Source organism: Artemia franciscana, chromosome 18, assembly GCF_032884065.1.
Source record: "Artemia franciscana chromosome 18, ASM3288406v1, whole genome shotgun sequence".
Taxonomy (NCBI): Eukaryota; Metazoa; Arthropoda; class Branchiopoda; order Anostraca; family Artemiidae; genus Artemia; species Artemia franciscana.
Genome location: NC_088880.1, coordinates 25,502,036 through 25,527,335, shown reverse-complemented (window position 1 = coordinate 25,527,335; position 25,300 = coordinate 25,502,036). Strand labels below are relative to the sequence as shown.

Below are 25,300 nucleotides of genomic sequence, written 5' to 3'. Positions count from 1 at the left end.
ACGTGTTTAACAGCTCCACACCCCCAAAATTTTTGTCCTAATCACAAAAGGTTACAAAATTCACATAAAAAAATAAATTTTTGATGCGGTTTTGAAAGATTTTGTGTACCCCCCCCCTCCACAAAATCCCAACAAAAATCCTTGGTAGGTCATCGTCTCCCCACCTCTTTTTCTTTCCTATACAGATTAGGTTGGATTTGGTTCATGTAATACATAGCTAGGGGGTGGGTGAACTGATAATATGTTTTTGCATGTGTCCTGATGATAAAAATAGGACACGTGCCTTTACCTCGTACCAAGTTTGGTTGATATCTGAAAACTTCGTGGAAGATACGCGTGAAAGATAAGATTCAAGAAAATCTCCCTCCCTTTTCCCACTAATGAGATTGATCGTAGATAGATTTGTTTTTGTCTCCTTCTGAGCGCCATGTATACATGTATGCAACATTTCAGGGAATTTTACCAGAATAAAAATCTTCACCAAACTTATATTTTACCGGTTAGATTAGAACGTCCAGATCGATCTCACAAGACTCATTTCCAAAGAATATAGAAAATATCCATCGTTTCCGATCTGAGGCTACTAAGGTATAAAACTATGTTTTACATGAGTCACATATTACATGATCCTTTAGAAGTTTGTTTCCGAAGCTGGGCCAGTTTCACGTAACTCAAATTCTGCATTCTTAAAAAGTTTTATTCCCCGTTTCACAATCCTCACACTTGAAAAAGTTTCAGATTTTCATATCTTACCGTTAATAAGCTACAAACCGCTGATCAGAGAAAAAAAAACACTAAATTCTGCTCCAAAAACCATTAGACATTTAAGATTCTTCAATGTTTGTTTTCTTTAGTTAACTCTTTAATCAAATTCTCTATTTTTTTTACAACGGAAAAAAAACACTTATTTGGGAATTTGTTTAATCTGTCTTCTGTTTCAAGGCAGTCCGTACGAAACAATTCATTTCTGGATGAAGACAAATTTTAAAAAAGCAAAAAAACGCAAGAATTATAGGAAAAGCGCATATTGAGGGGATTATCATAAAAACTTCAGACTGAAAAAAGGACAACCCCCCTCCCTTTTCTTTACGGGAACGATTTAAAGTATGTAGGCATATATCACTACTCTGTCCGTAGCTTTTTCCCTCAGCAAGCATTTACGTCCCCTATTCACTTGTCAATTTATTATTTTAAGTACTTTCCTTCCATTCTGTTTTTGTGTACTTTCCCATTTTTATATAATTCCAATTTTTTTTCAAAGGGCTCAAAGCGCCTGAAAAGTCATAAATCGACTCTTTAGGAGATATGTTTGAAAACAAAAACTGAAAACTGAGTCTTTGTAAGACAACCAAATGTCTTAGTAGCTTAGTAAAAAAAAAAAACTTCACCCTTTTGCTCATGAATCCCTTTGCTAGCAAGGTGGCGAGAGCACGTTTTTTCATCAAGCATGAAAATGTGCCAAATAGATGATTTGACCAAATATGGCTGAATAAGGCCAAATAACTGATTTCAAATATCCTTACTACGGGCCCCCTGAAAAGTTCCTAATGAGCCCTATGGGGCTCCATTAATTCACCGGAAGGAATTGCTGGTTAAAATACTAATAGTTACCTTGAGGCTGATGAACTGGCATTCATTGCATTGCTCTTTTGATTAGCCGTTGGAGCAGTTACTACTGTTGACTGTGGCGTAGGACTCGCACTGGTATTGGGTGGCTCTTCCATCCTTAGCTAAAAAATTAAAATACGTACAACTATGAAGTTACTTTAAAATATAAAATATCTTTTCAAATGACAATATTTGATCTTTTTAGCTATAGGGAGCTATTTTGCTGTCTACAGGGAACCAGTAAACTAGAAATGAAAAATATTCTTCGCTTTATGACGAAAATCATGGAGTGTAAGCCCCACCTTTCGGATTAGTCACTTAAAAGACACTTCAATACAAAGCTAAGTGAAAACGAAACTCCATTTCTGAAATAGTTACTTCTTAATTTTTATTTTGGAATTTCTTGGTTCAGTTGCTTGGACAGGGGGGGGGGGGAATTTTCCGGGGAGAGATCCCTAATCCAATATTAGCCTTGTAATCAACAAGCTCATGAGTCCTTGAATTGCAATTATGATAGAATAAAGATAAGGGAACTGTCAGGGGGTAATTTTGCACAGGGAGATTTTCTGGAGGGATTTTCCACGGAGGAGATTTCTACTGGGGTTTTCAGCAGGGGAGGACTTATCGGGGTGAGAATGGTCCACAGGGGAATTTCCCACGGGGGAGTTTTAAGCAGGAGAGAATTTTTCGGGCGGAATTTTTCCAATAGATTAAATTTAAAAACATGGTCTTTATTAAGATGCAAGGAGAGGGGGATTTGCACAAGGGAGAGTTTTCCGCTGGTAGAAATTTTCCTCGGAGGAATTTTCTTAGGAAGGTGGGATTTTTTCCGTAACACAAAATTGGCTTTTCAATCAATAAGCTCAGGAACCCTTGAATTGAAATTATGATAAAAAGAAGATAAAACTTATGCAAACGTAAATGCATGGTTTTGTTCCATGACGCTAATATTGCAATGGTAACTGAACTTTTGCAATTAGTAACATCAAAGCCCTTAAATGCAAACTTTGGCGAGACCACAGTTTGTGAAACAAACACATGCCGTGCTTTATTTGGAGTTCTGCGTTACAACATTAGCATTATTTTTGGAATCACCAAGCTCAAGAATTATCATATACCAACAAACCCGGTGAAAATCAAACATGACAACTACTACTAGCACTAATAATGCATAGAAGCACCACACCACCTGAGGCCACCATAGTTGCGCGTCTATTTCCCTTAAGTCATTTTTATACCCACTTCCCACCCAATTTTAGACGTCCTATTTACTTTTTGGCCCCGGATGGACTGCCAAACACGAGTTCTAACGATTCCTAAAACTTGACTTAACCATATTATCCCTTATTTCAACATAGTCCTAAAAAGCGGGATCGAACCACTGTCTTTTTGGTCAAAAGACAGCTACTCAAACTTACTACTAATCAAGTAGTTCCAGCATCCTCTGGCACTGGTAGTGACAGCATAATGCTTCCCGTGAGACCCACAGGGGGTGTACAAATGGAGTTACTAGTCCCTCAAGACCTTATTAAACTCACTTGGGTCTTACGCAATGCTACAGCGCATCTGTAGCGGTACAGTACACCTGATTGTTACGTAATGGGGATTACCTTTGCTTGTTGCATAATAGAGTGTTTTTCTTTGGTTGCTATGTAGTAAGGGTTTGTTTACTTGATTGTTACGTAACGGAGTTTGTTTTCTTCAAGATGCAGGTGTATGTTACGTAATAGGGGTCTGTTTCCTTCATGATTTCTTTGGTTTCTAGGTAATGAGGAATGATTTCTGCAAAACAAATCAAGACGTTACTAAGACATTATTTCTACGAGACGTTTTTTCAAGACATTTCAAGACGTTTTCAAGGCATTCTTCTTCAAGATTTTTTTAATTGTTATGCGATACGGGAATGCTTACCTCTGTTAAGGGTGACGCAATCTCGCATGACATGCTAAACTTGATGGGTTCCGTAGGGAATACTCGCTTGTGGATGAGCAGGGCGCAAACGTGGGTGTAACATAATGGTGTCACACACGTGGGTTTTGCGTAATGACGAGGGCACACATGGGATGTTACATAATGACAGGCACAAACATCGGTGTTGCATAATAGCGGCGCACACGTAAGATGTAAAGTAGTGACGGCACTAACATGGAATGTTACGTAACGGCAGCACATACCTGAGGTGTTCGTAATGACAATACACGTGGGTGTTACATAATAGTTTGAGAGTTTTCATTTTCTTTCAATGCGTTTTTTTTCAGGGAACCTTTACAATCTGAAGACCTTTATCCGCGTTAGGATTCGAAAGAGATTTCCCCTAAATGGAATGGAGCGCTAGACACCAGAACTATGAAAGCCTTTCTAATATTATTATTCGGACAATTTTTTGTACGTTATAACCTATTCCACGCAAGGAAAATCTCCTGTCCCGCTAACTAGAATGATTTAATGGATCGCGGGTTTTCCTATTACTGCAATATTTGACATGCAGGGGAGCAAATCAATTACTAGAATTTGATTATATTCAATGTGCACCTGCTTGGTAAGTAATGCTTTAGAGGGCATTGTCAGATAATATTGAGGGTTGTTTTTAGCTCATTTTTAGTAATAGAGTCTTTTACTATATTGAAACGTGAATGTGCTACCAGACATGAAATAAAATTGTGAGTATCATTAGGGCTAGAATACCGTAAACCTTCATATACGATAAAAAGTCTTTCTTTTCTTCTTCACTACACAGAAGTTTACGCTTATAATAGAAGCAATCTTGAACGAGCATGCCTATGTGCATGAGCTACAAGATGCTCAAATTGCATTAGTGAAATACATTAAAGTCACCCTGGAAAAAGAAATTTAAAAAATGAAGGCTGTTCTATAAATATAACATTTTATCAATAAAAAAAAAGTTATAAAATAATGAAATGACAAAAAAGCAATTAAAACTCAACAAATGGAAAAACAAACCGTGAAAAACCCTGATATAGGATAAAATATAAGAAAAAAGAACCATGAATTAAAGAAAGGTGAGAACCTTAGCAACCCATTCCAGGGGGAAAGTTGTTATTAGAGGTAAATTTAAGACATATTAAGAGTTATTTCTGAGAGGTTTTAATACAATTGCATCGTTTGTATTTCTTTATTAGACGCAAGTTCAAGACAAAAGAGACATATTTTCCTGCAAAAATAACCGTTTACACTAAAAACAATCATTTATACTTAAAGTAAAATTCCCAGTTGCTTTTTTTCTGATGACTTCTAGCAATTGACGCCAGCATGGCACACAATGGCTGAAATATGGCACCTTCTGGCACGCATTATCACACCTAAAGCATTTTCAGACAATCTCCTACAAAATAACCGTTAACATTAGAATCGATCATTTAAACTTGAAGAAAAATCTCCAATAGCGTTTCTTCTGATGACCCATAACAGTTGACGACGGCGTGACACAAAATGACTGGCATATGGCACCCTCTGGCGTGTATTATCTCACAAAAGCAATTTCAGACACAGTTTATATATATATATATATATATATATATATATATATATATATATATATATATATATATATATATATATATATATATATATATATATATATATATATATATATATATATATATATATATTGCTAAGTTCTATTTTTATTCATACACTTAACCTAACTATCATGTTGATTTTTTTCTTCGTGAAACTATTTGTAAGTTGATTTTTCACTTCGTGAAATTGGTTGCATGTTTATTTTTTGCTTGTGAAACTTGTCGTATTTGATTTTTTTTTTTCTTAGTGAGACAATGTATCTTGATTTTTTTTTCTTCTTAAAAATGATGCCTATTGGTCGTCAAACTTGTTCTTCATGAAACTGGAGACAGGTCGTCAAATTGTTTTTTTTCTTCATGAAACTCGTCCGATAATTTTTTTTCTCTTCGTGAAACTAGCCTAGTTGCATGTTGTTTTTTTTTGTCCATGAAACATGCTGTATGTTGATTATTTCTTCGTGACACCTGTTGCATGTCAATTTTCTCATTACGAAACTTGTACTTTTAGTTTATCTTTGTGAAACTTATTGTAAGTTCATTTTTTTTCGTGAAACTTAATTTATCTTGATAGTTTTTTTCATGAGACATGTTGCATGTTGCTTTTTTCTCTTAAAACTTGTTGCATGCTGATTTACTGTTCCTGAAAAATAAAGTATGTTTATTTTTGGTTCTTAAACCTTGTTGCATGTTGACTTTTTGACTTTGAAACTTGTTGTATGTGATTTTATTTTCTTCGTGAAACTTGTTGTATGTTGGTTTTCATCTTTATGAAAACTATTGTATGTTAGTTTTTCCTTCGTGAAACTTGTTGCGTGTTAATTTTGTTGCATGTTAATTTTCTTTTTCTTTGTGAAACTGGTTGTATACTGATATTTTGCTCATGAAACATGTTGTCAAGCATCTTGATTTTTTTTGTCGTGAAACATATTGCATGTTGTTTTGTTTTTGCTCGTAAAACTTGTTGCATGCTGAATTTTTGCTCGTAAAACATAATATATATACTCATTTTTTCTTTTTGAAACGTAATATATCTGTATTATTTCTCCATGAAACTTGTTATATATTTATTTTTTCTTCGTGAAACTTGTCACTTGTCAATCAACGAAATCTTGAAGAAGAATGAATTGAGCAAAATGTCTTAAAAACGTCTTGAAATGTTTTGAAGCGTCTTGAAAAACATCTCGCAGAAAAATGTCTTAAAAAAACGTTTTAAAGACTTGAAGCAAAATGTCTTACAGACGTCATGAAATATCTTGAAACTTCTTAACAAATATCTCGAAGAGAAGCGTCTAAAAAAGCATCTTGAAATAAAATGTCTTAAAAAACTTCTTGAATCCTTTTGAAGAAAAATTGGTTAAAAACGTCTTGAGATGTCTTGAAAAAACGTCTTGAAGAAAATTATCTTAAAAATGTCTTGAAATTTCGTGAATAAAACATTCCCTATCACATAGCGACCAAAGAAATGATGAAGAAAATAAACTCCTATTACGTAACAAACACCTTAATTCACTGGCTTGAGTAAACAACATCCTATTATGTAACATACCTGAGCATCTTGAAGAAAAACGTCTATTAAGATGACAATCAAAAGTAAACAAACCTTTATTACGTAACAACCAAAGAAAAAACACTAATATGCAACAATCAAAAGTATACATTCCCTGTTACGTAACAATCAGATGTACTATACCGTTACCGGTGGGCTAAAGCATTCCGTAAGATCCAGGTGCTTGTAATAACGTCTTGATGGACTAGTAGCTACATTTGTACACTCCCTATGGGTCTCATAGGAAGCATTATTCTATTACTACTGACAGTTTCAACAAAATGCATTTAGCTGTTCCAGAGATATTACAGATATGTCCGTTTGAAAGCCTGGGTGCAGATAGTGTGTTTTGATCTAGCTCAACATCTCCTTCAATATCCCTTGGAATGTTCAACTTAATACGGTTATAGGTTCCTGAAATATTATAAATGTGATCTTTTAACAGCCCGGACGCAAATAGTGTATTTTGATTTAGTTCCAGACCCCTCAACAACCCATGAAAGTTTCACCCCAATACCCTTAGCCATTTCATAGGTATTGTAGGTACGCCCTTTTGACAGCCATGACGCAACATAGTGTCTTTTGATGTGGTTCGATGTCGCCCTGAGCATTTCAACAATGTTTCAACTTAATACCCTTAGCTGTGCCTCTGACATTGCATACACCCTTTTGACAACCTGGAAGCACATAGTGTTTTTTATTTGGTTCAACAACCCCTCAACATTCTCTGATAGTTTCAATAAACTAAGCCGTTCCGGAGATATTACAGATGGACTCTTTTGACAACCTGGATGCACATAGTGTATTTTAATATAGTTCAACATCCGCTTCAACAATCCCTGAAAATTCCAAATTAATATACTTAGCCGTTCCTCAAATATCATGGATATACCCGTTTGACAATCTGAATCGATATTGTATCTTTTGATTTAATTCAAAACCACTTCTGCATTACCCAGATGTTTTAACTTAATACCCTCAGCCGTTACCAAGATACATCCTTTAGAAAAACGGGAAGCACAGAATGTTTTAGTATTTTAGCTCAACTCCATCCTGAATATTTCCTGATTTTTTCAGGAAATATTGAACTTAATATATGAACTTAATATCCATAAAATATATAAAATTCATATCCATAGCTGTTCTTGAGCTATGGAAATGCATATATGTAAAACATACACATTTTTGACAGCGTAGAAGCATATGATGTCTTTTAATTAATTTTCAGCCTCCTCCTCAGCACACCCTGACAGTTTCAACTTGATACCCTAACTGCTCCCTCGGATATCGCAGAAACGCGGATTTCACGATTTCATAACGCACCGAAATAGCATGGTTGAACACGGGTTCTGAGAAGACATTCGACCGTGTTAAAAACGGCACTCAAAACAATAATCTGCACAACCCGTCTCGAACTCCGTGGATGTGGATGGCTTGAAAACAAGTCTCTGCCGACACACGAAGTATATTATTTATATTACTTATGCATTAAATAGATAGCGTTTTCCTCAACAATTAGTATAAGAACAAGAGCTAAGAGCTCATATGGCACTTGTGACGAGGCGAGAAGAGCTAAGAGCCAAGAGATCATATGGTATGAGCTCTAACAAAATTCTATGAATCAATAGATTGATTTAAAAAGGAAAATAAGAGGCTTAATGCCGGTCAGGATTAAAAATAAGAGCTCTGAGTCACGATGTCCTTCTAAATATCAAAATTCATTAAGATCCGATCACCCACTCGTAAGTTATAAATACCTAATTTTTTCTCTCCCTTTAGCCCCAGATGGTCGAATCTGGGAAAACAAGTTTATCAAGTCAAATTGTGCAGCTCCTTGACACGCCTACCAATTTTAATCGTCCTAGCACGTCCAGAAGCACCAAACTCGCCAAATCACTGAACCCCTCCCCCCAACTCCCCCAAAGAGAGCGAATCTAGTACGATTCTGTCAATCACGTATCAAGGACATTTGTTTATTCTATCCACCAAGCTTCATCCCGATTCCTCCACTCCAAGTATTTTTCCAAAATTTCCCCCTCCAACTCCCCCCAGTGTCAAAAGATCTGGTTGGGATTTGAAATAAGAGCTCTGAGACATGAATTCCTTCTAAAAATCAAATTTCATTAAGATCCGATCATCTATTCGTAAGATAAAAATACCCCAATTTTCACGTTTTCCAAGAATTCGGGTTTCCCCCTCCAACTCCCCCCAATGTCACAGGATCTGGTAGGAATTTAAAATTAGAACTTTAAAGCACAAGATCCTTCAAAATATCAAATTTCATTAAGATCTGGTCACCCTTTCTTAAGTTACAAATACCTCAATTTTCAAAATTACCCCCCCCCCAATTCCACCAAAGAGAGCAGATCCAGTCCGGTCATGATTTTAGGTTCCCCACCCCAAAATTCCCTCAATGTCACCAGATCCGGTCAGGATTTAAAATAAGAGCTTTGAGACACGATATCCTTCTAAATATCAAATTTCATTGAGATCCGATCACCCGTTCGTAAGTTAAAAATACCTCATTTTTCAGAATTAACCCCTCCCCCAACTACCACAAAGAGAGCGGATCCGTTCCGGTTATGTCAATCATGTATCTAGGACTTGTGCTTATTTTTCCCACCAAGTTTCATCCCGATCCCTCCACTCTAAGTGTTTTCCAAGTTTTAGGTTTCCCCCTCTCAACCCTCCCCCCCAATGTCACCAGATCCGGTCGGGTTTAAAATAAGAGCTCTGAGACACGATATCCTTCTAAATATCAAATTTCATTGAGATCCGATCACCCATTCGTAAGTTAAAAATGCCTCATTTTTTCTAATTTTTCAGAATTACCCCCCCCCCCCAACTACCCCAAAGAGAGCGGATCCGTTCCGGTGATGTCAATCATGTATCTAGGACTTGTGCTTATTTTTCCAACCAAGTTTCATCCCGATCCCTCCACTCTAAGTGTTTTCCAAGATTTTAGGTTTCCCCCTCCCATACCCCCCCCCCAATGTCACCAGATCCGGTCAGGATTTAAAATAACAGCTCTGAGACACGATATCCTTCCAAACATCGAATTTCATTAAGATCTGATCAACAGTTCGTAAGTTAAAAATACTTCAATTTTTCTATTTTTTCCGAATTGACCGGCCCCCCACTCCCCCCAGATGGTCAAATTGGGAAAACGACTATTTCTAATTTAAGCTGGTCCTGCTCCTGATACGCCTGCCAAATTTCATCGTCCTAGCTTACCTGGTAGTGCCTAAAGTAGCAAAACCAGGACCGACAGACAGATCGACAGAATTGGCGATTGCTATATGTCACTTGGTTAATACCAAGTGCCATAAAAAGACTGAAATTATGCATTAAGACTGAAAAAGAGGCAATTATATTTTTCCAGGATAAGGGGTTGTTGCCCACAACAAAACAGTGCGTCAATGGACACAACATGACTTTATACTCTTACGAGAAGGAACATTTTTGGAAGTATAACAATAGGCTAAGTTTGTAAAAAAGTCTATTTGCGTGTAAATACGTGGTTTGCTGATAGTAGAACACCATTTGTTACTGCAGACCGTTTCATTTATTGCCGGGTTTACGAATTGACTTCTGTGGCCTGGTGTAAATGAGAGCCAGGCATTTCTAAGAAAACCATTATCGATTAGAATAACTACGTATGCGTATGTTTAAATACATAGTTGGTTTCACGAAAGAACCTAACTTCACTTACTGAGTCTGTTCTGAATCACACACAAGTACCATATCTTCTATAAACATGTATACGAGTCCGAAGGGAACAAGTAAATCCAAAAGTTAACGAAAAACCCACTTGTACCAAAAAAAAATCTACTATACCGTATTGTATCGGGACGTTTAAATTATACCAAAATGGTACAATTTTACTACAGTGGCAACGCTGCGCATGACTTTGATGTGGCTGGGTATTATTCTCATTTCAGAGATAACCGAGTTAAATCATGCATAGTTTCTACTTTTACTTTCGACAGACGTTTAGGTCTATAACGGAGAATAATGTTTGTTTGCTCTTTCCCTTGGGGCATAGCAATTATCTTAATTAGGGTTTAGCTAATACATGCCAATACATATACAGTAGATAGGTAATAGATTAAAACCCTGGATTTTCTTGTGAGATAATAGAGGTCGTTAAATATTTTATTGCTCCGGTTTTTAAACAATCATTGGAAGCATGTATGAAAAAAGAAATATTCCGAAAATCAGTTTTACTGTTTTCAGATATATAAAACATTACTTAGATTAAATGGAGCATTAAAAGCGACATTAAGGAAGTATTATTGACAATTCAATAAGTTTGTATCAAACAGTTTTTACGTGTTCGAGAAAGCTTTCTAAAACCCACCAAAAGTCTAGTCATTTTACTGGAAATAAAATAAACTTTAATGATTTATTTTATCAAAACTTGTATTACGATTTACAAGTTTTATTAGTTTTACTAGTCTAAAATACGATAAAATTTATTTTATATTTTCTTACCTTTTAGAAGAATAAAATACCGACTGAAAAAAAAATACAGAACTAAAACAATCTGTTTAGATTCAGGCAAAACACAAATAACGATCTAGCTTTTTGTATACATGTTGAATTCTAAACACCAGAGAGAAATCGGTATTTTTATTTGCTTCTTTAAACAGCGTAGGTAATTACTGCGAGCTTATAAGTCTTATTAAATGGTTTAACTTTGAAAGTGGTTAACTTAACTTTAAAGTGGTTTAACTTTAGCTTATAAGTGGTTTAACTTTCTATGAGCATTAAAACGAATATAGAAAGGAGTGTGTTCTGGGGGAGGGGAGGAATTAATCTTTCATCTCACTTCATTTAGACTAGGCCTTAATAAGGGTGCTACTGGTCATAATTCCTTCATTTTGCAGAAAAATGTTTCTGACAATTATTTAAACAAATATTTCAAAACAAAAACTATTCCGTATATGAGGGGGGCTGCCCCATCCTCAAACGCCCTGTTCTTTACTCTAAAGTGGGATTTTTTGGTCCGACGTTCTGAGAATGACTATTCAAAGAAAACGGTCATAGAACTGAATAAGAAGTTCAACCAAAATAAAACTTTAGCACAAACAGCGACTTTTGTAGTAAGAATAGTGCCCCTCATATACAAAATATGTTCATTTTATTGTCATTCTTTGCTTTCATTTTATGGAACTTTGTATATTTAAATTTAATCCAAAAGTTCGGAGTAAGGAACTGTAAGTAAGGAGTGACTCGGCGCAACAGCAACCGGAATTCTAAAAAACGGAATCTCGACAACAGCTGATACATTAAAATTTGGCTTTTTATGCTGATAACAATTATATGAAAATTTATTAAGTTTAATGTTACCGGTAAAAAGCTAAAACTCTGAGAAAATTTGCGTGATTTTCAAAAAAGGGGTGAACACTCCCAAAAAGTCAAGCTATCTTAATGAAAATCACACCATTAGATCCAACACATCACAGAACACTACTTTAGAGGTTCCAAGCTCCTATCCAAATAATGTGGAATTTATAATTTTTGTCAGAAGATTGAATCAATTGTCATAGACGATCAGGAGAAGGATCATTAGAACGGAATTCTAAAGCTCTAGAGCTCTTTTCAAGTGACAAAAAAGATTGGAGGGCAACTAGCCTCCTTCCCATACCTCTTTTTTCTCAAAGACGAATGATAAAAACTTTGAGATGGCCATTTGATTTCGAATAGTTGAAAGGTCAAATAACCATGCCTCTGGGAGATGACATGACCCCCAAAGCCCCTGAAGAAAGGGCTGTACGTTATTCAATTTTTCCACGGTTTATATATAGCATTTTTTATTCGAAAATGAATGGAAATTGGGGGAGGGCGATTTTCAACGAGGAGAATATTCGGTTGAGAGCAACGTTTATGGGGGGAATTTCACAAACTGGGGAGGAGGTTTCCCGGCACGATTTGAAAGCGGTCAGAAAATAAATCAAAAAATGTTTCAACTAAAAGTAAAGAGCAACATTAAAACTTAAAAGGAGCAGAAAGTATTCTGTATTTGAGGATGGGACTGTCTCTTCCTGAACCTTAACTCTTTATGCTAAAGTTTTACTTTTTGTCAGAAATATCAGAAAGTTTTACTTTCTGGCTGAAACACAAGGGTTGAATTTCAATGAGATGGGTTTTTAAAAAATTTCAGATTTTAGCTTAAAGATCAAAGGCTGAGGGACAGTCCACCTCATATATGGAATATTCAGTTGAAAAAACGTGTTTTGTTTTTTTAGTTTAATCCACAGATAGGACAACTCAATAATCCTTTACTTTGTGGTCCTACAAAGAAGGCGTTTCTGTAACGACGCATTAGTTTAGCTACAGGCGCGTTGAGGAGACAGCGTTTTACTTACGAATAGGTAAAAAATTGTGTTTTCCTTTATTCTAAACTAGCCTCTCCTTAGTTTTTACCTATCGCTCTGTCGATACATTTAAGATCCCTAATTAATTACGACCAGGCTGTGAGCCAAATCTATAGTTATTATTATTTCTTATTTAACACTCTTGCGCTTTCTGATAAACTCCTTTTTCTAGAAGATTAGAAAAGCTTCACAAGCCTTGTTCAGCTGTTTGAAAGAGATTTAGCCAAAATCGAGTTGGGCCGTTTGACCGTAGAATTAGAGCTTTGACAGTTTAGTATTACAGCTTTCATATTACAGTTGGATTACACAAGTGCTATGGAACCCGATCGAAACACTGAAATACGAAAAATACAGTGAACGCTTTTGACAGTCTGTAGCTTCTTCCCACTGTCTATGCACTACGAAAGAATTTTGCTATGTCGCCAGTTTCTACCAGCCTGGCTGAAAAGAATTTTCTACCTTCAGAGATTGAAAATGTAGCTTTAAAATCTCAGAGACTTGGCTGTATGGACTTTCATATTAGAATGTAAGTATACAATTCGCAACTTGGTCTTCTCTATGTTGAGAGTCCTAACACTTCGAATTCATTGAGAAGTAAAGAGAGTCCCAATGTCTTAGCTTCTTATGACCCACATGAGCGTACGAGCAACACAACTCGATGTTTATATATATATATATATATATATATATATATATATATATATATATATATATATATATATATATATATATATATATATATATATATATATATATATATATATATATATATATATATATATATATATATATATATATATATATATATATATATATATATATATATATATATATATATATATATATATATATATATATATATATATATATATATATATATATATATATATATATATATAAAATTATGAAGATACTATGGGACAAAAATTTTCCATCAGTGACCAGATCCATGTCAAAATTGCCCTCATTGTCCTTTTTAATATGATAATGTTAAAGCGGAAAAGATACACGCAGTGCGCATTTATTTCTGGACGTAAATGTTTTAAGTCCCGTTTTCTTTTGCATTATAATAATTATTTATTTACCACCGGGAAACATATCTGGTATATATATTTCGAATCACGTTTCAAAATATAATAGGATATGGACAACTGTTAAAACAAAACTTTGAGAAACTAAACTAAGGTCATATTACAAGGATTTTTGCTTAATATTTCTGTCCTGTACATTTAAAGGTGAAAAAAAGACAAACATAAAACCTAAGAATTTGAAAACTACACCTAGGATCTTTTCCCGGTGAAATTGAGCGTTCCACAACCTTGTTGAGTATTTTTAGCAAAGTACCAATATTTTTACATTCAATTCGTGATTTTATTAGTTTTGACTTTTAACTTTTTGTTTATTGTCAAGGGGACTGGGTACACGTATTTTAATTACATTTTGAAGAAGAATAGGATATATAGACAGTTGAAAACTTAAAAGAGATTTACGGCTGAACTATCAAGTTTTTTTTTTGTAAAATCAAACCTACTGAAAATCGCTAAAATAGGGTAACTCTTTATCCCAAAAGTGAAAAAAAAGTGTAAATTTAATATCCAATAATTTATTAACACCTCTGAGACCTTTTTACCACAGCCTATGAAAAATCCAAAATATGAATAAACCAAATCCAAATCTTACATTAAAATGCTCAAAAAATTCAAAAATAACTTGAGAGTTTAAACAAGACTGACTCAACAAAAAGAAGGGTTAAACAAATTAAATTGGCAGAACACACTCAATTTTCAGTGTCTCAACAAAAAGAAGGGTTTAACAAATTAAATTGGCAGAACACACTCAATTTTCAATATTCAGAACACACTCAATAAGTGAATTTAGGTTCTCTAGTGAAACAAACTACGATGTCAGGTTATAAAGTCATGTTGTGTCCATTGACGCACTGTTTTGTTGTGGGCAACAACCCCTTATCCTGGAAAAATGTAAATGCCTCTTTCAGTCTTAATGCATAATTTCAGTTTTTTTCTTATACTAATTGTTGAGGAAAACGCTATCTATTTAATGCATATATAATATAAATATTATACTTCATGTGTCGGCAGAGACTTGTTGTCAGGCCACCCACATCCACGGGTGGCCTGATTCAAAAGTTAAAGCAGTATGCTCTGTCCCAAGAGGTCCTGTTGTAAAACCATACGGTTGAGACACTGTCCCCCAAAAGTCAGGAAATGCTTTCTTTCCAACTGGTTGAAGGAGATTTATATCTGAAAGTCCTTGGGTAAAAAGGAAACTAGAAAATTTGGTTCCTCTGAAAATGGAGACTGAAAAGAAACAATAACTCTTCGCTAAAATAACGAATTTTCGAAAAAAATAGCCTATTTTCGCTAAAATAGGGTAACTCTTTATCCCAAAAGTGAAAAAAAAGTGTAAATTTAATATCCAATAATTTATTAACACCTCTGAGACCTTTTTACAGCCTATGAAAAACCCAAAATATGAATAAATCAAATCCAAATCTTACATTAAAATGCCCAAAAAATTCAAAAATAACTTGAGAGTTTAAACAAAACTGACTCAACAAAAAGAAGGGTTTAACAAATCAAATTGACAGCTGAAATTACTGCACATAAATAAATCCCATCATGTATAAAATAATTTAAATTATTTAAATTAATTTAATTACTAATTCCTTTAGTATATATATACTTTATTTGGAGACAATAGGCCTTTGTGGCCTGAGCCAAAGAGCATGGATAAACTATAAGAGTGAGAGCTGGCGCTAGTGACGACAAAAAAACCATCAACACCATCAAGCGTTTGACAACTTTTAGCTTTTTCAAATTCTTTAATCATTTTTCTGTTAGGAACTGAGAACAAACACTGCCTTTATTTTACTAATTATACTAATGAAATTAATTGTTCTTATTATTACACTGAAAAAAATGTCAAGTGTCACCAAACGCTGGATTGGGGTTAATACAAGTTTTTTTGTCAATACTGGCGCCAGTTCCTATTTTTATAATTTACCCATTGTCTTTGGGCACTGCTACTGGTTTGATTGTTCTGTTGTTACATTGTCTTTTTTTCTCTCCCTCCTTTTTGAAATTTTCCTTATTTTTTATTTATTTGTCCTAGAAAACAGATTTTAAAATCTTAATAAATAGTCGCTTTTACAATTGTGTGATACTTACACTGTTAAACCAAAGGTTTCATTTTAAAAACTAAAGAATTAAATAAGCAAATCCGTATTTTCAATTTCTTAACATAAAGAGTCGACAGTAATCCCAGTCAGCAGAACTGAGGAAATTTTCCAGGCAAGCAATAAGTCTGTGGTTTAATAAAAATTCCATCTTAAAGCCACAATTTTTCTAGGATCCACTAGTCAAAATTCTTTTGATTGTACAAATTCAGGCTACACACAAAGGGGAAGAAAGCGAAACACTCGTGCCGAAATTGGTCAGAATGTGCAAATTACACTTTAATGATAAATTTTATGATTCCACTAAATTATTGAAAAATAATGGGTCTAAAAATGAATCTCTAAATTTCACAAACCCGTCCCTTCCCAATACACTAAGATTTAGGGTCTGTGTGCATCTATGATTGCCAATACAATTTTCAAATTGTGTAAATTATAAAAAATGATTATATGTGTTTAGGATACTTTCTACGAGTTCGATAAAAATTTCGGGAGGGGAGATCAAATTGATTAACCCCTTTCCCTGGATCTGGCCCTGTTTGTAACCCTATTCAGACCACTTAATGGTGAAAAAATAATGCTTGGGAGAAATACTGGTTGGGAGTAAGATTCAACCTAAAAACAAGCCCAAGTTACCCTGTGTAAGAGGGTGTTTTAATATAAAAGAATAAATATACAGAAAAAGACGACGAGGGTGCAACCTAAAAAACCAAAAAGGTGATGAGAAGGAAGCAAATTCTTCTATGTCAATACTGAATAAACAAAACAAACCTGTCTTAAAACTGAAAGACTTCCACACAAGCAGGAATTTATCTTCTGCATATAACATGGGAGGAAGAACCAAAAAAAAAGAACATAAATTAGGCCCTTGCAAATGAATAAACTGTGAAAACAAACTATTGCATTTACCTAGTCTGTTTTAATGATAGGCCCAAATGCAATAGCTTAAACTGAAGGTATATTTTTATTTCTTCGATCAAAAGTATCGTTTATTCATAAAAACAGAAGAAAAAATAGATATTGTTTAAATTAAATACTATCAGAGTCAACAAACTAGCATTGGTTAAGTAAAGAGCATTTCCCAGGGGGTTTTTTTCAGCCATTTTTCAAACCAGGGCTAGTTTAAAAGCTTGGAAGGGGCCTTGTGCGATTGGAAATTGGAATTCCTAACACCCATTTAATGGCTGTAAGTGATTGAGGACAACTTGCCCCTTTCCCATGCCCCTTTTGCCCCTGCTGTAACTAGACCCCTCATGGTTTCAGATTAAAATTTTGAGGTAGTTATTTCACTCAAAATGATCAAAGGGGTGTAAAATGTACCTCAAGAGAGGATATCCCTGCAACTCAAGGGCTTAGGTCCAGAATTATGTAAAATATGCAAGACTAGAGGTAGAAATTGGATCAATGTTCTCCCAAATCCCAAACAATACATTTACACCATGCATTACTAATAGCAACCGAATCATAGCCTCAAAACGCCAATTTGGCTCAGAATAGCCAAAAGAACCCTCTTGTCCCAGGGGCAAGGGCCTTTAATTATAGAAATTGTCCTATTTTACAGATACATTTCTTTTTTTCTTTTTGTTATACTGAATTTTGGACACCATGGTAAAGAAGACAGTCGAACCTTGGCGTAGCCTATGTCTTGTCAGGACTCAAGAAAAAAAGTTTGTTGTTAAATTCAAAGTCCTGATCCTCTTCAAAAAACTACCAACTTAATCCCCAAGCTGTGAGACAAAACACGGTATAATTACCAAACTATATATAAAATTCATTAATTTTTAGTAAAACATACTGACTGTATGCAGTATCTATAATCAGATATAGTCACTTACCCTTAGGCAAGATAAAGAAAAAATACATGCTCTCTTGTAAGTATCCAGAGGTCAAGTGACTTGTCTGATTTTGATACGAACTTTGATCCACTCATTAGCATTATAGCATCACATCTAAGTTTTCACATTAGCTATTGACTTGCTAGCATTTACCGTTATACATTAGTGCATATAATTGATGTATATATTAAAACATTAATGTATATATTAATAAAAATGCAGTTAAAGGGCGCTAGAATAATAAAGCTGCTGGTATGTGTGGCCTAAGCTCTAAAGAGCTGAAATATACAGGCCCTACAATGCTTCTGTTCCTCCACACCCTATTCTCCATAATCTGGCAAACTGGAATAATCCCAAAAGTGGAATAACTCTGCTGCCAGTCCTCAGGAAACTTTTCTCAATGGTCCTGCTGAATTGCTGTTGGAATATTATTCATAGGATTCGGTGATGGGAGCAAGCTGCTTTTATGTAGGACTGCTCAACCATCAAACCGATTTTTACGATTCAGCAGATAATAGAAAAACTACAGAGCTCTGACGTAAAGCTCTTTTTGATTTCTTCAGCTTCCATGCTGCAGTCAAATCAGTGAACCGAGAAGCCAGTTGATTCTAGAATCAACTGGCCTCCCTGAAAAATAGTGAAGAATCTCCAAAGCGCTACACCATTACAGAGAGCTATGGTCAAGTCAACAGCCAGCACAGCCTGTTCTTCAAATCACAAGAGGACACAACTATTCAATGCCATCATAGACCAAATTATGAGAAGGGCAACTTCATGTCCTGCTTTTGGGCTCAAATTTGGAGATCATGTCATCTCAGATGCTGATTTTGCTGATGAATTAGCCACCCAAGCAGACTTCATGGATCATTTGCTGGAGATGTTTCAGATCTTACAAGATGATACCACAAATGTGAGACTGCAGATAAACTTGCATAAAATGAAAATTATGGCTATAGACCTGTCTTCTCCTGGTGTCAATTCTCCAGTTAGTCTAGACAGATCAACTAGCATTGAGGTTATCCAAAGGTTCACCTACTCTGAACATGCTCAAAAGATGCTAGATGATATTGTTGAATGGTCAAATCTGATTGGACTTGAAGCAAGCACAGAGAAAACTTAATTTATGGTCATGATTCATCTGACCCAATATCTTTGAGCATGAATTTAACTCAGCTAGAAAGGGTTGAGTGCTTTACCTACCTATGCTAAATACTCTGTACTGATGGCTCTTCAGACTTAGACATCCAGCAAAGAGTACATAAGGCGCAGTTTGTTTTCGCATCCCTTCAAAAGCCCCTTTGGAACCACTGAGAAATTTCCATTCTGACTAAAAGTCAAACCTATACTGTCATGGTCCAAACCATCCTACTCTATGGATGCAAAACTTGTTCCTTGAAGCTCCAATACGAGAGAGCACTAGCTGGTTTTGAACATGGATGCTTACACCAAATACTTAGAATTTGCCAGCAAGATCAAATATTTAACTCTGATATTTGCCAACTCTGCAAGATTAGAAGAGATGTCACTACCACCATTAAAAAGTGCTGCTTAGAATGACTCGGTCACATCCTGCAAAGACCACCAGAATACCTGCCCTGTTGAATCTTTCTAGTTGAGCCCTACAACACTTGGAAGAGGCATCCATTAGGGCCAAAGAAGAACTGGTGGACCCTGATCAAGTCTGACCTAGATCCCATTGGTGGCTTTAAGAAATTTGGACATAGATGGTCAGTCCAGTGGCTCCTGTTCACAGAGCAATTGGCAGTAGATTGTGAAACCTGGTCCAGAGAGGTTGCAAGGATCCTGGATGCTGGGCAAGTTGGAAACATCTGACTCCCGCCACAAGTGCACGTAAGTAAGTTCATTTACCTGGGCTCTACAATTTCCTCAGACAAATTGGTTCTCCCAAGCTGCAAGCAAGGATATCCAAAGTGTCTTCTGCCATGGGCAGGCTGAACCATCACCTTTGGTAAAAACCAAACATCAGTCATTAAACTAAACTGCAGATTTTCAATGCCCTTGTTGGTTCTCTAATGCTTTATGGAGCTGAAAATGACATGCATCAACCATAACACTAAATGCCATTGACATATTCCAGACAAAAGGCCAGAGAAGGATCAAAGGTCTAAGGTGGTTTGACTTTGTGAGTAATGAGAAGCTGCTACAGCTTACCAAGCAGTTTTAGTTTTCTACCCAAGCGGCTGAGCTCACATTACAATGGTTTTAACATCTACTTTAAATACACATACACTTACCCACAAAGATGATCTTTGACTTTGACCTTATGAAATCCGGCTAGATGCAACCCCTTGACCAACCAAAGCCAAAGCAATCTTGACCAACAAAAACAATGGTCTGGTAGCCTATCCAAGTTTCTGGCGATGGCAAACATCAGATCAAGCAAAGCAATAACACTTGCACTGGACCAAAGCAGATGGAGGGGGAAGACATCACTCTCTAGGCCAAGCAGTGCCTAGCAGGGGAACTAAGTCAATTATATACATGTATATATTTCCTAGTTTTATTTTCAGTAGAGGCATAGAGGAAAACAATCAAGACTTAGAACAGGCACCTTATTTCAGATCTCTTTTATCCAGCAGTACCATTCAAACAATTCCTGTTTCAAATTTCTCATATAGGAACATTTCATTTAATTTAAATAACAACAACATCAGGGTTTTCAATCTGTATGATTCAAAAACCCACATAAACCAGTGGCTGCTCTAATATCCATAGCTCCACCATCATATTATAGCAGAAAGGGGACAGGTGAACCTTGGAGAAACAAAGTTTCCCATGGCCCCTCCAATACCACCATCACTGATAACTTTTCAGCAGATATATAGGCAAGTTTTTCTTTGCCAGCTAGCTTGCAATTTACTTAACTAGTAACTTGGGTCAATGGTGATTGATATGTGCAGCAGCAAACAATAACCCATAACCTACCCCACACATCCCTTTCTCTGCCTTTAACCTAAATTTAAAAAGATGTACTATACAGCAAAAATCTTATGATTTTTGTCAGGAAATCCAGTTCAGAGCAGATACATCCAGGCTAGAACAGGAAAAGACAGTCTTATCTGTAGAACTTCAACATTCTACTGAAATAGGCAATCTAAACCTGGCTATCTGGCATGGAATTATTGATCCAAAAAACTCAAAGTACCTGGCTTGCAGCTACCCATACTATCCCTTGGACTGTAGAGATTATACCAGATCCTCTAGCACTCCCCTATTTATTGCAAACATGCCAATACTCAACATGAACCACTACCATAAGGAATTACTCAACCAAAAAAAGCAGTAAGCACATCCAATTTCTCTGCTCAAAGAATGGACATTGACCAGCTCCTAAAACCAAATCAATGAGCTAAAGTCTTTGATTTGTGAAAATGACTGTGATATTAAACTCATAACTGAAGAACAACCTAAGAATTCAAGATACCAGTTACTAGATTCACATGTTAGCCTGCAAAGACACCATACTATATCCAACCTGTCATTTAATGTTTGCCCCAGTGGATCTCTTGTGCTTATGAAATCCTCTTATAGGCTACAATTGCCTCCATTGACACTGGATGTCCCTAAGCTTTAACTATTTTCTAAGACGTCTCAGTACTGAGATGGACAGCAACCAAGCCTCTTTTACCTACTATTTGTCAAGAAACTGGGAGCTCTCCTCTCTACTTCATACATGCCCCCAATTGGAAAGAATGACTATGCCACCCTAGCCACCACAACAGGTTTCCTCAATGTAACAAACAATCACATCAAGAGGACTTTTATTAATTACAAAAAATTAAAATAGGCCTTGGGAGCACCATATGGAACAAAATCTTATCTGGTCCTCTGGGACAGCAGTGACAGTACTATAGAGAATCACTGTAAAGCAAAGAAAATCAGTACACCACTATCAAGCTTGTCCCCAAACCATGAAAATGACAAAGAACAACATAAAAAATTAAAATCAACCATAAAAGCAGACAACAGAATTAATATAAAAAGCATGTCTTCCTCAATAACAGTTTTCATTACTGAACCTCATGGCCCTTCAACTTCAAAACCAAATTACAACACAAAAGGGCCTATGACAGCATCAAAGGGGCATCTGTGGAAGTCCATAATCTCTTTCTGATGTGAGATACCAATAAGTCCCACAGACCTGACAATCTGCTTCCCAGACTGTTAAAAAAAGCTGTTGATCTGATAGCACAGCTCTGTACAAGAATCATTGTGTGTTAGGGTGTATATTGAAAACTTGAGAGTTTCTTTGTGTTAGTAAGATTAAACCCTTTGTTCTTAGAGCATGACAAAATCTGGCTAATAAATATAAGTTTTTTTATACTTAAAATATTTGACAGAGTATATCAATTTATTAATCAATCCTTATATCAGCATCCCCACCTTTACTTTTATTTTTGAATTATTTTCAGGGTTTGATATGTGACAAGGGCAAAATTAGAACCCAGAATGTATTCATGCATGTGCATAGAATGTTTTGCATTTAAAAAGCTATGTTTTACTCTAAATGGCTTAGAATAGTGTTCCAAACCTAGAGTCAAAGAAAATATATAAACCAGCATACAGGAAAAGCTTATTTTGTTTGTTTGTTTTTCCTCTTAACTTCAATTCAACTTTTGTTTTCTTTTAGCAAATTCTAATGGTTGAAGTAGGATTTTAAGCCTAGCAAATATTTCTTTTTAAGCTTGAACCATATTTTTACTTACTTTAAAACCTCACAGATCAGGATTTGTCTATGATATAAAACTTAAAACACTTTTCTTGGGCCTCATGTGAAAACTTCACTTTTATAACACAAAGTTGTTGGAGTCCATCTTGGACACTCTGGAGGCAGGAAGAGGATAAAGCAGATACCTTGAAATGCCTTACTAGGGCATAGCTTATAGTCTGAAAACATTTCCAAAAAAATCCTACACCTAGCTCAGCTACTTTATAAGATAGCAAAAAAATCTTGGTAAAATTCTAGTTAATTGACTTCTTGCTATCTCAGAAAAGGTTTAGGTTAGAAAAATGAAACTTTCAGGGATGGGTCTACAGGCTAAAGCATGTCCTGGGAAGCAGTTTAAAGTACACACATTTGCTCCTTCTCCCTCTACAGGGCCCTGAAATTTGCCTACATGACAGGTCTATACCAATTGAAATTTTGACAAAACAACATTTTACCTTAATTTTCAGTTAATAGTTGCTTTTTCTCTGCCTTTAGTTCTGAAAATGCAATTCCTGTTATTTGAGTAGAATTTTGAGCCATATCAATGTTTTTTTTTTTCAAAATTTAGGAAATATATTTGCATATCTTTAAAACCTTATAAAATGGAATTGAGCAAAGTTATGAAGATGTAAACAATTTTGTTGTACTTCAATTAAGCAGAAGATCTATTTTGCAAGGTTTCACTTTTATAACACACATACTTTTAAAGGTCATCAAAGGTCAGGGCCCTCTAGAGGGAGTACAATTGGAGGTAGTTGCTTCAAAATACCTTCCCAGGACATATTTTAATCTGTAAATTCATCCCTGAAAGTTTCATTTTCCTAACCTAAACCCTTTCTGAGATAGCAAGAAGTCAATTAACTACAATTTTACCAAAATCTTATCTAGAATTTCATCCTCTATAAGCTAAATCGGGATTTTTTATAAAGTTATCAGGCTTAGAACACTTCTCCCATCTGGGTTGAAAATATTCTTTGGAAAGTTTGTTATATATCTTCTTGTTTTTTTGTTTTGGGGATGATGCATTTCACTAATAGGTCAAATTTTAGAAATGAGATAAGTAACTATTTATGATTAATTAAAGTAGGGATAGGCCTACTAGGCTAATTACAAATTCATAATATTTTTTGGACTTCCCTCAATAGGACACTTGTACTTAAAGTTACAAATGTTTCTTCCATTGGAGAAGATTTACTGCAGGTAATGTCACATGGAATTATACTATAACTTACAAATATTAAATTGGTCTCACCTATGGTCAATTACAACCTTCTTAATTTTTAAATAGTTCGCTATAAGATTCTTCTACAAGAAGTTAGGCGTTTCTGTCACTTTGATTTTCCACTAACAAAGAGCCGAATCAAAAATTGCTTTCTTGAAAATTAATTCAACCCAAGGTAGAAAATGCGGGAGAAATTAAATAAAAAAAAAATTAGTAGGTATGGGACAATCCTCATAGTCTTTAATTTTTGTCATCACAAACAACTGTTTTCTCAAATTCTTAATGGCTCAGAAATTGGAACTAATTCTTAAAAAGAATTGTTTTTCGCTTTCTAAGATTTGAAAGCATTTACCTTGAACTTTGCCTAAAACTTAATAATCCGTCTATAATTTCTCCAAAAGTAACCAACAATCTTTGGATAACATTTGCTAAATTAAAATTAAGAATTGATTAACATTTTCCGATTACTCTCTAACTCAATTTCTTATAGATTTGTGTGTTTTTTAAACAAAAGCAAGGGTAAGAATTTTGAAAAAAAATCTTTTGCTTTCACATAACAAAACTAGCATAAAGCTTAAAAAAAGGAAGAGGAAGAAATTTGTGTAGCTGTATGAAGGTTTCAAGAACAGATATGTAAAAAACTTCTTCTAAAATGTGCACAGCATTCCCTATAAGATTTCTTTTTGTCAAATTTTCGTTACCATGTGAAAGCCTAAATACTGAAGACACATATGAATTTGCAAAATAGTTTGTGATTTTTCAGAAGCTCATTGAACAATATTGTTTTAAAATTTTACTACCATTTTTATTTGCTGCTTACACAGTGAAAACATGGCCCAACCGGTGTTTTTTGGTGTGTATCTACCATAGCTCTGGCACAAGCTAAAAGCAAAAGATCTCTAGAGGGAGATTTCGGTGGAAGGAGTTAAAGTGACTGGAATTGTATTTTGATGGTGTTTGTTGTCATGGAGGTGTAGGAGAATGTGATTTTGACTTAACTGACTTTTTAAGATGTATATCCGTAATCAGCGGAACATCTTAAAGGTCAAGGGGGAGGGTGCTGACTCTCTCGTTTATTTTTGAACTTTTCTCTCAATATATGCTTAAAGTATCAATTTCATATCCTTGTCTGTTCCTCAGATATTTATTTGGTGTCCTTTTGACAGCCTTTTGCACATACCATGTTTTTTTATATGACCCTTAACAATTTCAAAACGTTTTACCTTAGTATCCTTGGCCTTTTGG

The 25,300-nt window shown here is 35.2% G+C and overlaps 1 protein-coding gene across 1 annotated transcript in view; it reads right to left on the bottom strand.

Annotated features, from left to right (window-relative positions):
• The window catches only part of LOC136038804 (acetyl-CoA carboxylase-like), a gene marked incomplete in the record, with an annotated part of 240,102 nt that extends 215,954 nt beyond the window's left edge, over positions 1-24,148 (bottom strand). The window contains 2 exon segments of the mRNA XM_065722186.1: positions 1,612-1,730; positions 24,086-24,148. Coding sequence (XP_065578258.1) covers positions 1,612-1,724 — 113 coding nt within the window.
• Between the last annotated feature and the right edge of the window lie 1,152 nt (positions 24,149-25,300).